General features: G+C 43.0%; 1 protein-coding gene across 1 annotated transcript in view; it reads right to left on the bottom strand.

Moving 5' to 3' along the window:
• The window catches only part of KLHL25 (kelch like family member 25), a 47,605-nt gene extending 34,458 nt beyond the window's left edge, over window positions 1–13,147 (bottom strand). The window contains exon 1 of the mRNA XM_061595616.1: window positions 12,934–13,147. Within this exon, the coding sequence (XP_061451600.1) occupies window positions 12,934–13,114 (181 nt within the window). The 5' untranslated portion in view covers window positions 13,115–13,147. The remainder of the gene's footprint in view (window positions 1–12,933) is intronic.
• Window positions 13,148–17,661: the final 4,514 nt, after the last annotated feature.

Raw genomic sequence — 17,661 nt, 5'->3', positions numbered from 1 at the left:
TTAGCTCAATATGGTCAACACTGATTGGCAGAAACCCTCCAGGATTTCAGACTAGAAGTCTTTAGTGTAGCCCAACCCCTTTGGAGTTTCCTCCCCTTAAATATTAGACAGGCACCATCTCTGTTATCTTTTCGACACCTACTGAAGACCTTCCTCTTTCAACAAGCCTTTTAAGTAGAGACCTTATCCCAGTCTGCATCTGTATGGGAATTGCTTTTTAGTATGTTTTAAAACCCTTTTAAAACATTTTTTAAACCTTTAAAATGTTTTTAAAGATGTATTGTTTTAATATATTTTAAAGTCTGTTTTTATGATGGTTTAAAGTGTTTTTCAGAAGAAGGCAATGGTAAACCGCCTCTGAATACCGCTTACCATGAAAACCCTATTCACAGGGTTGCCATAAGTCGGAATTCAAGGTAGTCCATCATCAAAGTGCTTTTAGCTCTTTTGTTTGCCTCCCTGGGCTCCTGCTGGGAGAAAGGGTGGGATACAAATCAAATAATAAATCAGTAAAGAAAAGTCTTTCCCAGCCTTCCCTGGAGATGCCAGGAATTGAAACCTTGGACCTTCTGCATGCAAAGCAGATGCTCTGCCACTGAGCTACGTCCCTTCCACAGGGGCTGCGCTGGCTGAGGCTGGTGAGAGTTGTAGTCCAAAACTGCTAGAGGACATGAGGTTGGGGAACGGCTGGCCCAGTCTGTTAAGACGGCTTCCTCTTCCTCCAGTCTGTCCCAAGACTGATACCAATGCAGGCTTTATGGTTTTAACACCCATCAGTGTTTGTTTTCCCCCTCTCCCCTGTTGATGCTTTGCTTAACACCCAGCCTGATGAAGAGTTCTGGAGAACTTGAACGCTTAGGCACACAGGAAGGTGCCTTATACCGAGTCAGACTCATGGTCCATCTAGCTCTAGTCCATGCTACCTGGCAGTGGGCACCTTCTGCATGCAAAGCAGATGCTCTACCACAGAGGTACGGCCCTTGCTCTGTTCTTACAATATTTTGGGTAGCCCAATGAAATTTCTTGCCCTACTATGGAATTTTTCTTAGGGGGCAACACGGCTACCTTGGTTTTTTTGTGTATTTCAAGAGACTGCCAAGATCCTGATCGCACAGCCAGGTGTGAAGTGAAACAACACCCTCGTTCATAGAGGCAAAGAGCTCTGACCCTTTCCCTTTGGCACACCCTACAGGCAAAGACACAACTTGGGTCGCCCATAGGGTAGAAGGTCACAACACAAACACCAGGTCTTCTCCTGGCGTTTCACTCTGACCTTTCTGACTCCCCCCACTCAATCAAAGACGCTCATCAACTATGGCTACAGGGCGAAGACAGGCTGGCCTGAGACCGACAAGTTTACAATATCAGTAACTGGAAGTAGGCAGGTTGCAATGGCTCAGCGTCCCACAATGAGGCAAGAGAACTACCAGTGTTGGCAGGGGGGCACCTCAGCCTACTGAAGCAGCCCTAACCCCCACTGTGGGGTGAAAGTTGATGAGGAAAGACTGTTAAGCAACACAACTCAGGAGGAGGAGGCAGCAATGTCATTTCCAGTCTGCAAGGGGCAGGAGGACAGGCAACTCTGTAAACAAGTATAGACATTTACACTTCCAACTAGAGGTGGAAGATCGTTTCAGTACTCTCCAATTTTTTGCAGTCTTAAATTCAGTTCTCCACATTTCTGCAGCAATTTGTGATTTTTTTAATGAAAGTTTGTCAGCATTTTAGTGTTAATTTCTCCAAACGAACACATTCTTGTATGCAGTTGTGACTAATGTACACATTTTTAAAGGAAATTTCTCCTAACATAATGCATTTTGTCTGTTAGTTTCACCAATATATTCATTTTTCTGTACATTTTTTCCAAATATATATGCATTTTTGCAAACATTGTTTGGTTGGAAAACTGCATTGTAAAATTTGGATGAGTGCAAATTTGGAAGGATGGCAGTGTTTCAAGTCTCACGTTGCTTTGAAAGTGTGAATTTGATCGATTCAGCTGCAGATGTGAACGGAGTCAAATTTGTCCCCCATCCCTACTTACAGCAGCACATCTGACCAGTAGATTACCAGGCTTCCCTGGCAACAGATGAAGCCATATAAAAAAAAAATAAAAAAAATGCAAACCTTATCCACCTTGTCCATTGGACATGGCGTTTTCTCAACAATTCAGACACCCTGCAACTTGTTCCTGGATTTCCTTGTAGGCTTAAATTCTTAGCCACCCCTGGTATCAAGGGATGTGGCCATATTCCATGTTCTGCACTCAGGCAATATGACATGCAACACACAACCATGCACCTGCAGAATCGTAAGCTTTTCAGTTTTAAATAAAAGGCAAGGCTCTAGTCCTCAGGACTGAAGAGATGCAAAAATGACAAGGATTGTCAGTGATACAAGGACTCTAAAGTTCTATACAGTCCCTTCCCCATGGAAGGAAGAAACCAATGTGTCCTGAGAACCAGATACCGGAACCAATATTTCTTTCCATATGTGCTTGCCTGTGCATTAAAGATCTTTGTCAGAAGCTTGTATCTGGGCAAGTGGCAAATGCTGAAAAGGCCTTTTCAGCTGTGGCACACTCTCCTAGGGAGCTGTTCCTCTTGGAAACCTACTCTTTTCTTTGGTGTGCGTTCTTGGCATCAAGTGCATTTGATTTCCCCAGGCTTTTATTAATATGATTTTATTCTGCCGTTGTTACCCTCATTACTTGCTGTTTTAACCACTTAGTTTACTGTTCCATTAAAAAAACCCACAAGCATTCTCTGTATGCTGCCTTCACGAAGAATCTGAAGGGCAGGATACACATCTTTTAAATAAGAAGTTAAAATAACTGATGCTTAAAACAGATACACACTTTTTTTTTTTAAACTCAAGCTGCAGAACTTAAATATTCTAGGCGCAGAATCTTGCTTAGCTTGGCACAGAGGCTGGATATTTAAGCACAGAGTAGACGCTGTTCTGAGGCACATGCTTAATTGCAGCCTGTCCACACATTTTGCCTGGTCCTGTCTATCTTGTTCCACTTGCTCTTAACTCTGACTGTTGCTTAAGAAGTTGATGAACCAGCAAATTGCTTGGAATTATGGAGATGAGGCACACAGTTCATGCTTTAACTAGATCAAGGGAAGTGCATTGATGGAGATGGAGCTTTTAGCCTGGATGGCCCTAGTTCAAACCTCATCTCAGACACACATTCACTGACTGCCTCCAGAAATGATAGCACCTCCCCTCTCAGCCCCCGCCTCCACACCCTTTATTCCAGGGTAGTAGTACTAGCTGCCTTACAAGGTTGTTGTGAGGATGACTGAAACGACATAGTCAAGTGTTTAAAACACAGCACTTTCAGTAACATATGTTAAGCTATATATTATGATCACAATTGTATCCCACCTTTCATCCAACAAGCTCAAGGCAGCATGTCTCCCCAACACACCCATTTTATTTATCTCAAAGCATTTATAAACCACTCAATATTTTTTAAAATCTCTAAGCGGTGTACAATATAAAAACAAGCAATGCCATTAAAACAAAAGTGCAACCGCAAACCAACAAAACAGCAGCGTACAAGCATATAAAAAACAAATAAATCAGGAATCCAGGGGATTCAAACATAAACAAGGTTCAGACTTGCAGGAAAGGGAAAGCCTGGGCAAAAATATATGCCTTTACAAGACGTCTGAAGCAACTGATGGTTGCTGCTTCACATATGGCAGAGGGGAAAAGGCAGAAAATGCCTGTTTTCAGAACACCGCCCTATTGTTCTCTAGGGTGTAGTGCCACAAGTAAAATTTCCTCAGATGATCCAAGTCAGGGATGGGAACCTTTCCCCCCCTGATGCTGCTGAAGTACAACTCCGATTGGCCCCAACAAGCGTGGTCAACAGCCAGAGATGATGATGGGAATTGTAGTTCAGTAGCATCCAGAGGACCAGAGGTTCCTCACACCTGATCTAGGTGATCTTACAGGTCTACACAGGGGCAGGCAGTCTTTCGAATAACCTGGTCTTGAGTTGTTCAGTGCTTTATACATTAATAAGACCTTGAGCATGGGCCGGTAGCTGATCAGCAGCCAGTGCAGTTCACTCAGCACAGGTGCAACATGTGCATGTTCAGGTGCTCCCCTCAACAACCTGGCTGCAGCATTTTGCATCAGCTGCAGTTTCCAGACCAATCCCAAGGGAAGCCCCACATAGAGCACTTGCATTTTATTCTCACAAAAATCCTGCAGGGTACGTTATTTATGTTTTTATTAAAATGTTTACAAGCCACACTTTTCATAAAAGTATATTAAGGCAGCATGACAACATACAAAAGCATAACAGGATTAAAAACCAATAAGAACATCATTAAAAACAATAATAAAAGCATCCACAAGTACTGCATCGGTTGGAAAAGAAAATTCATATTAAAAGGCCTGTTTAAAAAGTTCAGTTTTCAGGAGACGCCTGAAAGAAAAGAAGGGTGGTTCCTGCCGAGTCTCTATCGGCAGGGAGTTCCACAGGGCAGGGCCTGCCATACTGAAGGCTCAGTCCCTAGTGCAGGCCAACTGAACCTCAGAGGCGTGAGAAACCACTAAGAGTGCCCATTAGAAGATGTTAGGTGGATTGACAGGGACTGGCCCATGTTCATCCAGTGAGATTCATGGCCAAGTGGGGATTTGAACCTGGGTCTCCCCAGTCCTAGCCCCAAACTCTAACCACTACACCACACTGGCTCTCAGTGTGGAAAGAATCGAACACATGCTTTGAGGCCCCAACCATATGTTCACAGCCTATGCATGTGTGGTCTGTTCACATGACCAAACTAGGGGGCTGGGCTTGCCACCAAGATCCCATTCCCCTCTTTATGGGCTCAGTCTATACAATATTAACACTGTTCATGTGATCAGTGCTCCCTGCAGTCCCATCAATGGGAAAAATGCAGAAACATGTTACTTGTTGACTATCATGATTTTCACCAGGTTCATTGTTCAGGGCTGCCACAAGAGTCGAGATAATGCAAGTCAGGGCTGGGGAATCTTTGGCCCTCCAGATATTGCTGAACTACAGCTCTCATCATCACTAGCAATTGGCCATGCTGGCTGGGACTGACGGGAGTTGTAGTCCAAAACATTTGGAGGACACCAGCTTGTGGAGGGCTCCTCTAAAGTGTTATATTAAGTGGTGTGCACTCTGCTCCAATCAATGGAGTCCAAGCAATGGGCCACAAGTCTGCCCTAAGTCGCCTATCAGGGATGAGGAACTTGTAGTTCAACACCTGGAGGCCCACAAATCCCCACCCCATATCTGACTGTCAATCATGATGGCTGGGGTTGATGGGAGTTGCGAGCCCGACAACACCTGGAAGGGCCACAGTTTCTCTACCCCTGACATAGACAAACACTGGCTACTGCGATTCACAGAAACTCTTCAGGGTCTTGGTCAGAACTTCCTTAGTCTTATTTCCCTAGACCCTTTTTAACTGGAGATGTCAAGGACTCAGTGTTGGACCACCTTCATGCAAGGCTTATACTCTGCTGCCAAACTCTCTCCAGTGCATTTGTTTTTTTGTTAACAGATTTTTAGCCCACCTTTTGGGGTACAAATACTCTCAGAAGGTGGCTTACATATACAACAAGATCCCAAGTTGTTCAAATTATGTAAAACATCAGTATTAACATTTTAAAAATAGGAACAGATCAATATTTGTTAAAACAGAGATCCATAGAATTATCCAAATACAGACCAGAATAAAAGTGTCTTTAAAGGATCACCTAAAACAACCACGAAGAAGGAGCAATGCATATCTCCCGACAAAGGGTATTTCAGAGGCCACCTCAGAAAAAGTCCTGTCCCTGGTACTCGCCAACCTGAGAGCTCTCGCTGGTGAGACAGAGAGCAAGGCCCCAGATGCTGACCTTAAGGCTTGGGCAGATTCACATGGGTGCAGGCAGCCCTTCAGATGGATGGTCCTGAAAAATATACACGGTCCATTAACAATGGAGTCAAAGGTGAACCAGCTGTTAACGACTTCAGGGGAGGACTGCAGCTCAGTGGCAGAGTATCGGCTTTGCATCCAGACAGTCCCAAGCTCAATCCCTGGTGTCTCCAGGTAGGCCTGGGAAAGACTCCAGCTGGGGAGCTGCTGCCAGTCAGTGCTGTCAATACTGAACTAGACAGACCAAAGGTCTGACTCAGTGTAACTTCCTAGGCTCCTTTTCTAACCATCACCTAGCCAGAACTGTCTCAACACTAGAACCAATGCAGAGAGAAGAATTCCAGGGGCTTGCAAGCTAACTGGGAAAATCCTCAGCGAGCAGAAAAGAGAGGCGACACATGACTTCTCTCAGAAGTCATGGACTGGAAAAACAGGGCCATGGAAGTCAAGGAAAAACAGGGACTGGAGCAGGGAGCAATTCTGACCTCATGCAGTGCTTCTGATTACACCCCTGGCCATGGGTTTATAAAAAAATGAGGCATTTTTGTAAGCAGAGAGAAGCTCTTTTCTTATGACAGGAGGTCCAGGACAGACAGCAGGAAGTATTTCTTCACACTGAGTGTAGCTAAACTATGGAATTTGCTACCACAAGATGTGGCAATGGCCACCAGCATAGGACAGTTGTAAATATCTTCAGAGAGGATGAGGCTATCAGCGGCTACTAGCCATGGGTGATGTATAGAAAATATTTATAAACCGCCAACTCATAAAATATCAACGCAACATACAGCCATATAGACACACAAGTAGAATAAAACATAAGACACCACAAAAACAGTACAAACCAAGCATTAAAAGGACTGGCAAATCAAGAGAGTTTAAACAGCTGCATAGGCCTGTCGGCATAAAAAGTATCTTCCACTCAAGAGTGTCAAAGAAGCTGAGAGCAATGTTGTCAGGAGTCTAGACCAAGAGGCTAGACTCCTAGCAGGCACACCCAAGGTGGAATGGTCAAAGCTGAGACAACAGACTAAAATGCATCCAAACTCAGAGGAAGGCAATGGTAAACCACCTCTGAATACCTCTTACCATGAAAACCCTATGAACAGAGTATCCAAAATGCAATACGAGATAGTGCTGGAAGATGAGACCCCCAGGTCAGATGGCACTCACCGAGCTAGTGGGGAAGAACAACGGACAAGTACCAGTAGTGCTCTGACTAATGACGCAGCTGGGTCAAAGCCGAAAGGAAGCCCAGAGGCTGATGCGAACAGATGCAAAAGGAGAGTCCAGAGTTGTGCAACATACACAATAGGAACATGGAATGTGAGAAGCATGAACCAGGGAAAGTTAGAAATTGTCAAGGAAGAAATGGAACGTATCAACATTACAATACTTGGCGTGAGTGAATTAAAATGGATGGGAATGGGATATTTTCAATCAGGCACCTTCAAAATATTTTATGCAGGAAATGAGAAATTAAGAAGTAACGGGGTTGCTTTAATAGTGAGAAGTGATGTAGCAAAAGCAATTAGGAGCTCAAACGCAAGGTCTGAGTGAGTTATATCAATGAGATTAAAGAGGAAACCTATTAACATAACCATCATCCAAGTCTATACTCCAACAGTAAACACAGAAGAGGAGCAACTGGAGAGATTTTACACAGAAGTACAGGAAGAAATTGATCACACACCAAAACAAGATGTTCTGATAATTGGGGGAATGGAATGCAAAAACAGGGAACAGAAAAGAACTAAAAGTGTGGAGAAATGGAGCTTAGGAGATAGAAATGAAGCAGGAGAAAGACGAATTTAATTATGTGAAGCCAATAATCTGTTTCGTGCAAGCACATTTTTTGAGCAACTGAAAAGACAACTGTACACGTGGACATCACCAGATGGTCAATATAGGAATCAAATCATAGAAGATGAAGAAGTTACATAATTTTTGCAAAAGCAAGACCAGGAGCAGATCATGAACTGGTAATATCGAAAATCAGAGTAAAGCTAAAGAAGAACAACAAAGCAATCACAATGCCAAAATACAATTTAAATAACATCTCGGAAGAATATAAAGATCAAATAAGGAACAGATCTGAGACTTTAAACATAGTCAATATAGAACCAGAAGAACTATAGACTGAAGTCAAGGACATTATCAGGGAAGAATGCAAAAAGACAATACCTCTAGTTAAAAAGAGAGAAAGGCCTCAAAGAATGACTGAAGAAATTCTTAAAATGGTTAAAGAAAGAAGGAAAACAAATGCAAAAGGGGACAGAAACACGGTGAGAACCCTAAATGCAGTAATACAGCAACTAGTACGTAGGGACAAAGAGAACTATTACAATAGTTATTGTATAGAAATAGAGGACAACAAAAAAGGTAGAACAAGAGCCCTATTCCAAAAGATTAGAGAAATAAAAGGGAAATTTAAACCAAGAGTAGGGATGTTGAATAATCAACAGGGAAACACACTGACTGACTGAGATGAAATAAAAGGAAAATGAAAGCAATACACTGAAGAACTCTGTAAAAGAGATGACAGGATGACAGATTCATTCACGGAGGAACCGTATGATGAAGAACTGGAAATTTTAGAATGTAATGTGAAAGCTGCTCTTAAAATACTTGGAAGAAACAAATCACCAGGAATAGATGGCATACCAATGGAGTTACTACAAGCTACTGAGACTGAATCTGTCCAAATTTTGACAAAAATCTGTCAAGAAATATGGAAAACTAAACAATGGCCCACAGACTGGAAGCGTTCCATATACATCCCAATTCCAAAGAAAGGGGATCCCAGGGAATGCAGTAATTATCGAACTATTGCCTTAATATCACATGCAAGTAAAGTAATGCTCAAGATTCTACAACAAAGGCTCTTGCCATATATGGAGTGAGAAATGCCAGACGTCCAAGCTGGATTTAGAAAAGGAAGAGGTACCAGAGACTGTATCGCAATGGATAATGGAACGGAGCAAGGAATTTCACAAGAAAATCATCCTGTGTTTTATAGAGTACAGCAAAGCCTTTGATTGTGTAGATCATGAAAAACTATGGAATGCTTTAAAAGAAATGGGGGTCCCACACCATCTGATTGTCCTGACACGCAACCTATACTCTGCACAGGAGGCTACTGTAAGGACAGAATATGGAAAAAATGATTGGTCCCCAATTGGAAAGGGTATGAGACAGGGGTGTATTTTATCACCCTATTTGTTTGATCTATATGCAGAACGTATCATACGGAAAGCGGGACTGGACCAAGATGAAGGAGGTGTGAAAATTGGAGACAGAAATATCAATGATTTAAGATATGCAGAAGATACCATACTCTTAGGAGAAACCAGTAGTGATTTGAAACGAATGCTGATGAAAGTTAAGAACATAAGAGCAGCCTGCTGGATCAGGCCAGTGGCCCATCTAGTCCAGCATCCCGTTCTCACAGTGGCCAACCAGGTGCCTGGGGGAAGCCCGCAAGTAGGACCTGAGTGCAAGAACAGTTAAAGAGGAAAGCACAAAAGCAGGACTACAGTTGAACATCAAGAAGACTAAAGTAATGACAACAGAAGATTTATGTAACTTTAAAGTTGACAATGAGGACATTGAACTTGTCAAGGATTTTCAATACCTCGGCACAGTCATTAACCAAAATGGAGACAATAGTCAAGAAATCAGAAGAAGGCTAGGACCGGGTAGGGCAGCTTTGAGAGAACTGGAAAAGGTCCTCAAATGCAAAGATGTATCACTGAACACCAAAGTCAGTATCATTCAGACCATGGTATTCCCGATCTCTATGTATGGATGTGAAAGTTGGAGACTGAAAAAAGCAGATAAGAGAAAAATCAACTCATTTGAAATGTGGTGTTGGAGGTGAGTTTTGTGCATACCCTGGACCGCGAAAAAAACAAATAATTGGGTGTTAGAACAAATTAAACCAGAACTATCACTTGAAGCCAAAATGATGAAACCAAGGTTGTCATACTTTGGACACATCATGAGAAGACATGATTCACTAGAAAAGACAATACAATAATGCTGTGAAAAAAGAAGGGAGTAGAAAAAGAGGAAGACCAAACAAGAGATTGGTTGATTCCATAAAGGAAGCCACAGATCTGAACCTACAAGATCTGAACAGGGTGGTTTATAACAGATGCTACAGGAGGTAGCTGATTCATAGGGTCCCCATAAGTTTCCATCGACTTGAAGGCACATTAGAACAGAACAAGCAGAGAAGGGGATGAGGGCAAAAGCAGAACTACTTGGCTCCGCCTGCCATTGGCTCTGGCTCTGCCTTCTGTTGGCATCCCTGCTTGCCACCCCACCAGGGTCCATGGGCGCCAGCCACCACTGTCCAGGATATGATAATTATATACTACCTCCAGGATCAGGAGCACCAAGCCAGTCTATAATGATCACCAGGGAACAACAGGAGAGGGCTATTGCCCTCATGTCCTGCTTAGGTGTCTCGTCAGCCTGTATGGGAAACAGGATTCAAGGCTAGATTGGCTTTTGGTCAGATCCAGACAGGCTCTTGGGTTGTTGACGGAAACCTTGGACAGTCAATGCCGTATAAGGGTTATCTGATTTTTCGCTAGAGCTTCTACAAGGCAGCCTTTCTTAAAGAGGGGGTACCAGGGACTGGACCTGGGCCACCATAACATGACCTGCAGCATCATACTGGAGACAGGGGTAGATTAACTGCAATGCATTCTGCGCATGGCTGCTATTAAAGAAGTAAGTTTGGAAACTTCGGCTGGTAAAAAATGCAGTAGCCAGAGCACTGTCTGTAGCTCACTTTTTGCCAAAAGCGACTCATTTCCTTCAATCTGCACTGGCTCACAGTTCATTTTTAGGCTCAGTTCAGGGTGCTGATTGTTACCCTAGAACCCAGGACAATTTGGGACCAGGATATTTGAAAGCCTGCATTCCCTCTCATAAGCCTGCCCCCCTACTGCAGTCATCATGTGAGGCCTTGTTCTGCATCCCTTTGCCGTCTGAGGATTGGGACAGGGCCATCTTGGTCACAGCACTTTGGTGGTGGAACTCCCTCCCTAGAGAAGCCAAGCATTTTTCTTACTGGGTATCTAGTCCATTAAAAGTATGACTTTTCCAAGAGGATGTTTTTAGGATAAAGAAAAACACACACAATCATAGCTGAATGAGAGAATCCATTACGAGCCTAGAGAATGTGGAGGGAAATATTGGAACACAACAAAGACACAGACTTGTCAAAAATAAGCAGAACTGACCAAATTATCTCTGCAAGAAGGTGGGTCCCCAAATACTCAGTGAGGAAGATCGGATCCAAGATGTTAACTATGCTGAGCAAAGAGTCTGTCTTTCTTTTGGCGAACACATAGCTGGAAAACTCCTGATGTCCAGATGGGGAGAGGGCAGATGTCAAAAATAGCAGCTTAAATAGCAAGCAATTGCATCTGTATCAGGTGCTTCTGCTCATATTGACACACTTTAAAAAAAAACACCACTAAACAGAGAGGTTCTCTGGATGTCAGTCATTTGTTCTTCTTCTAGTTTGCTCTCCAAAGCAAGGACGATTGTTTGCTGCTGAATTTTAAAGAACCAATTACGATTACAAATGGTTTGGTTCATGGTCTTATTCACAGAACTGAGTGGTGGAGGAAATGGAGGGCTTTTGTATCAAAACCATCCTGTGTTCCAAATATCACTTTAAAGGTATTTCCCAGCTATATGCAACTGATGAACAAACACATCCAGTTATCCAAGCTTCAGGCAGAGTTTGTTGGTCTCACACAAGGTCAGAATAATCTGATATAGATCACACAAGATATTCCTTTCTCTCCCCCACCCCTCAAGTACCACCAGATGCATATGCATGTATATATGTACATGTGTGGATATATATATATATATAATCTCAGATGAATTAGGACAATAAAATAAGGAGGATGATCTGGATTTTAAGGCTTTGTCTGAGTTCAGCAGACAAAGACTAGATCATTCCAGGGTCTCATATAGCAGTATTGGTAGGGAAACGAGGCATTTAGTGGAGGAAAGCAGCAATCCATGACCCTAATTAAGGCACCTCTGGGCATTCAAATATACTCAAGAGAGCAGGCAAGAGTTATGAAAACGATTATGTTTTGGCACTCACCACCTTCTAGAAATCATTCTGTAAAGTAACCCCTCAAAACCACAAACATACATTAAGAGACATTCATAAATACATTGTGTTTGTCCACAATAACCCACACTGACGTTCCGATTTTATTTTAAAACATACAGCTTAAGAAAGAGATGGGTGTTAACTCAAAAAGCTCATATGCCATAGAGTGAACCCTTGTCCTATCTTAATGTACGAATTATCACCCTCATACATTAAAGAAAGGATTTTTTAAAATGGGAATTCCTAAAACAATGTTTCCACTTCCAATACTATAGTAACTATACATTAATGAATTGCTGCATTTTTTAAAATTAGCACTCACGAAAAAATGTTTGCACTTCCAAAGGTTTTGCATCAAAACATAAAGTAAAAGGGTGAGGGGAAAAGAGAGCCAACTCAAGAAGAAGCGAGCTTTGAAACTCAAGACAGCAATGCCGATTTTGTTTGCATTATAGGATTTTTCTCGAAGCCAGATTTTTAGAATCCCGATTGCCTGCTCGCTCGCTCTCGCTCTCTCCCTCACACACACTAACCCACTCCCCGTCTTTCTGGCTATTCCTAGCGTTATTTGCAAACTGCTTAAACCCTCTCTCGCGAAGCATGGCAGACGGCAACTAGCAGAACCATCTCTCCAGATCCCTCTAACACACTGGTTCACTGGAGCTGGACTTTCAGGTAGGGCTCAAAAGCAATCGGCTCAGGATTTTTTTTTGGGGGGGGGAGCAGAACAATAGTAACACACACTTGTCCCTCTCTTCCGACCATGTTAACCGCATCAATACTTGATTGCACTCTCTGACTACTTTCGCTTGTATGATTTCCCCGTCCAACGTAGAACACTGGATAAATATCCAAAATACTCACCTCCAAGATCTCCCCAGGCTGATGGTTTTCTCTTGCAGATCACAGTAGACCCCTCCGCTAAGTAGCACTCATGCCCCTTTCCCCCTTTTCTACTTAAACGCAACTCGTTCACATCATACAATGTAAAGGCGGGGCGGGGCGCTTGAAAGTAACTAGTTTGCCCAAACGGAGGCGGAGGCATCAGCCTACCGTGTCAAGACAGCCAATCAGAAGAGGAAGCATTGTGACTAGTGATGCAACCGCACCAATCGATGCGACTTCTGGAAGAGAAAGGCGAGGGCTTAATGCCGACATTCACCAATCAGTTGATAGAAAGAGATTCTTGGGTGCGGCTGTAGGATTGGACTGGAAATCTCCCAAGGGGTCTGGTGGCTGGGTTTGTTTCTTAAAGGTACAGGAGACTCTTAGATTAGAATACATCCGTGGCTCCCAAAGTTTTTTACCAATGGGCCGCTTCAAAAATTGCTGGTGGTCTTGGGACTACTTGATGATTATTATTTTTTTGCCTGTTCTAGCAATTGTACTGTGTTGTGCTAGGTGCTGTGTGCTTCGTAATAGTGTTTTTATTGCTTATGTGTTGTATTTCTCAACACATTTGAAATGTGGTGTTGGAGAAGAGCTTTGCACATACCATGGACTGTGAAAAAGACAAATAATTGGGTGTTAGAACAAATTAAACCACAACTATCACTAGAAGCTAAAATGATGAAACTGAGGTTTTTATACTTTGGACACATCATGAGAAGACATGATTCAGTAGAAAAACAGGAGTAGAAAAAGAGGAAAACCAAACGAGATGGGTTGGTTCCATAAAGGAAGCCACAGACCTGAACTTACAAGATCTAAACAGGGTGGTTCATGAGAGATGCTATTAGAGGTCACTGATTCATAGGGTTGCCATAAGTTGAAATCGACTTGAAGGCACATGACAACAACAATGTTGTATTTCATGGCTTTCCATGGCAGGCGTGTAGTCATCCAGGGTCTTGGGGGTCTTAAACCCCTTACTTTTTTGGGAACAGGGTCCCAGCAGGGTGCCTTTATCTCCAGTGTCCTATGACGCACTCAGCATGAAAAGGGAATATGCTAGCCACTGAGAAGAGTTTTCTAAGGTGCTTCCTTGTCCTCTTCTGCTGATTGGAGCCAATCAGAGCAAAAGGAGGTGAGTCAGCCACTGAGAAGACTCTTTTCAGTAGCTAACTGATGGGCTCCTAGGGACATCCCATTGTGGGGCAAGGCATTAACAAAGATCTCATTCTTAACCCAGCAGCAAAAGAAAAAAAGGGGGGAGGGTGTGTGGCTGTGACTATCATGAAGGGACCCTGCACTTCTGAAGTGAAGTAGCCACTACATTACTGTTCCACAGAATTCAAATTGTAATGCAATAAAATACAATACAGGAAATAAAAAGAAGCCATGAAAATGCAATTAAAAAGCCATATGAATTCTTAATGTGATGGATGTGCCGTCTTCCGTCTTCAACCACAAATCCACAGACATGCTGTGGACCACCTGAACGAGGCTCGTGGTCCACTGGTGGTCCACTGGACTACAGTTTGGGAACCCCTGGAATAAATTATTGTCAAGAAGTGTGGAGACTCAGTTAAATGGGAATGCCAGACTTGAGATGGGAAGCTTGAAGGGCCTTCCAAGGAGAGCGCCATCTCAAAGGTAGCAGGTTTTGATGTTGTACCTTCAATTGTTTTAATCAGTTTGTGCACATCTCCAATCAAAGCATTCCCTAAGCACTGGGTAACTGCATTTAGTTATATCCATCTCTTTCTCTTTTCCTCCCCCTTCTGTTTTTTCCATTTCCCCTCCCCCCGTTTGAATCTTAATTGTAAACTCCCTGGGGCAAAGACCACCAGCATATGTTATTACATTATACCCTGTCTCTTTCTTCCAAAGAGTGGGAGGTGGCATAGACGTCTCTCAGCTTAGGCTGAGAGAGACAGTAACTGGCCCAATGTCACCCAGAATGCTTCATTGCCGAGTGAGGATTTGAACCCTGGTCTCTCTGGTCCAAGTCCACCACTCTAGCCACTGCACCACACTGGAGCTGTGTACACACCATACATTTAAAGCACATGACTTCCCCCAGGAATCCTAGGAATTGTACTTTACCCCTTAAAGAAGTACAATTCCAAACGCCTTTAACAAACCACCCTTCCCATGATGCTTCGGGGTGGGGAAGAATGGGCCTGCATGTTGTTGTTGTTCTTATGTGCCTCCAAGTTAACTATGACTTATGGCAACTCTATGAATCAGCGACCTCCAAGAGCATCTGTCATGAACCACCCTGTTCAGATCTTGTAAGTTCAGATCTGTGGCTTCCTTTATGGAATCAATCCATCTCTTGTTTGGCCTTCCTCTTTTTCTACTCCCTTCTGTTTTTCCCAGCATTATTGTCTTTTCTAGTGAATCATGTCTTCTCATGATGTATCCAAAGTATGATAACCTCAGTTTCATCATTTTAGCTTCTAGTGACAGTTCTGGTTTAATTTGTTCTAACACCCAATTATTTGTTTTTTTCACAGTCCATGGTATGTGCAAAGCTCTCCTCCAGAACCACATTTCAAATGAGTTGATTTTTCTCTTATCCGCCTTTTTCACTGTCCAACTTTCACATCCATACATAGAGATTGGGAATACCATGGTCTGAACGATCCTGACTTTGGTGTTCAGTGATACATCTTTGCATTTGAGGACCTTTTCTAGTTCTCTCAAAGCTGCCCTACCCGGTCCTAGCCTTCTTCTGATTTCTTGACTATTGTCTCCATTTTGGTTAATGACTGTGCCGAGGTATTGAAAATCCTTGACAAGTTCAGTGTCCTCATTGTCAACTTTAAAGTTGCATAAATCTTCTGTTGTCATTACTTTAGTCTTCTTGACGTTCAGCTGTAGTCCTGCTTTTGTGCTTTCCTCTTTAACTTTCATCAGCATTCATTTCAAATCATTACTGGTTTCTGCTAAGAGTATGGTATCGTCTGCATATCTTAAATTATTGATGTTTCTCCCTCCCATTTTCACACCTCCTTCATCTTGGTCCAATCCCGCTGTCCGTATGATCTGTTCTGCGTACAGATTAAACAAATAGGGTGATAAAATACACCCCTGTCTCACACCCTTTCTGATTGGGAACCAATCGGTTTCTCCATATTCTGTCCTTACAGTAGCCTCTTGTGCAGAGTATAGGTTGCGCATCAGGACAATCAGATGCTGTGGCACCCCCATTTCTTTTAAAGCATTCCATAGTTTTTCATGATCTACACAGTCAAAGGCTTTGCTGTAGTCTATAAAGCACAGGGTGATTTTCTTCTGAAATTCCTTGCTCCGTTTCTGTCCCATCCAGAGTAGATACCAGGAGACTGAGATGCTGGTGCAAGTAAATCTTGTTTTATTAGAGTAATGGATACATCAAAAGCAGTGCGCTTCATAGAAAACCCTACATTAGCTCACTAGGAATCCCTAACCACACTCTTGACATGCTCTGTGACGTAAAAAGAAAGTTGACTCAACACCCCCCTCAATACTCAGCAGACTTATATAGGGAAAGTTTTTGAGCGCAATCTCTCCTTTGCACACCCACCCTCTGCCCGGTACGCTTTTCCCGCCGCCGAGAGCGAGGTGAGGGGGTGGCGAGCCTCCATGGGCTCATCAGACGAAACAGGGTCCTTATCAATAGTCCAGGAAGTAGAGGGCTGAGAAGCATCAGGCGTCTCTAAGTTACTGCAGGACGAAGGGGGGGTTACTGCTAATTCACGGCTTGGTGAAGGAGGAGTTACTGCTCTTTCGGAATCCTCCCCTAACTGATCTGTTGGGATGGTTGAAGGCTGAGCGCTGTCCTCAAGGGGGGCTGGGTCACCCATGGGAATTGGCGGCGCATCTAACACACTCCTTTCCTTAATGTCTGGAATAGACTCAACAACAGCTAGATCTTCCGTGCCTTCTGGCAGTTGAGGCGTCTGCAATTCATGCCTTCCCCCTCCCTGCCCTTCCAGAGAGAGCTGGGGCTCGACGGTTCCATTATCCAACGTATGTTTGCGATATGATCTCTGGTGCCTCTTCCCTTTCTAAATCCAGCTTGGACGTCTGGCATTTCTCGCTCCATATATGGTAAGAGCCTTTGTTGTAGAATTTTGAGCATTACTTTACTTGTATGGGATATTAAGGCAATAGTTCAGTAATTACTGCATTCTCTGGGATCCCCTTTCTTTGGAAGTGGGATATATATTGAACGCTTCCAGTCTGTGGGCCATTGTTTAGTTTTCATATTTCTTGACAAATTTTTGTCAAAATTTGGACAGATTCAGTCTCAGTAGCTTGTAGCAACTCTATTGGTATGCCATCTATTCCTGGTGATTTGTTTCTTCCAAGAATTTTAAGAGCAGCTTTCACCTCACATTCTAAAATTTCTGGTTCTTCACATATGGTTCCTCTGTGAATGAATCTGTCATCCTGTCATCTCTTTTACAGAGTTCTTCAGTGTATTGCTTCCATCTTCCTTTTATTTCATCTCTGTCAGTCAGTGTGTTCCCCTGTTGAGTATTCAACATCCCTACTCGTGGTTTAAATTTCCCTTTCATTTCTCTAATCTTTTGGAATCGGGCTCTTGTTCTTCCCATGTTTTTGTCCTTTTCTATTCCTATACAATAACTATTGTAATAGTTTTCTTTGTCCCTACATACTAGTCGTTGTATAGTTGCATTTAGGGTTCTGACTGTGTTT

Source organism: Rhineura floridana, chromosome 14 (genome assembly GCF_030035675.1).
Source record: "Rhineura floridana isolate rRhiFlo1 chromosome 14, rRhiFlo1.hap2, whole genome shotgun sequence".
In the NCBI taxonomy this organism is placed as follows: Eukaryota; Metazoa; Chordata; class Lepidosauria; order Squamata; family Rhineuridae; genus Rhineura; species Rhineura floridana.
This window is presented reverse-complemented; position numbering and strand designations above follow the sequence as displayed.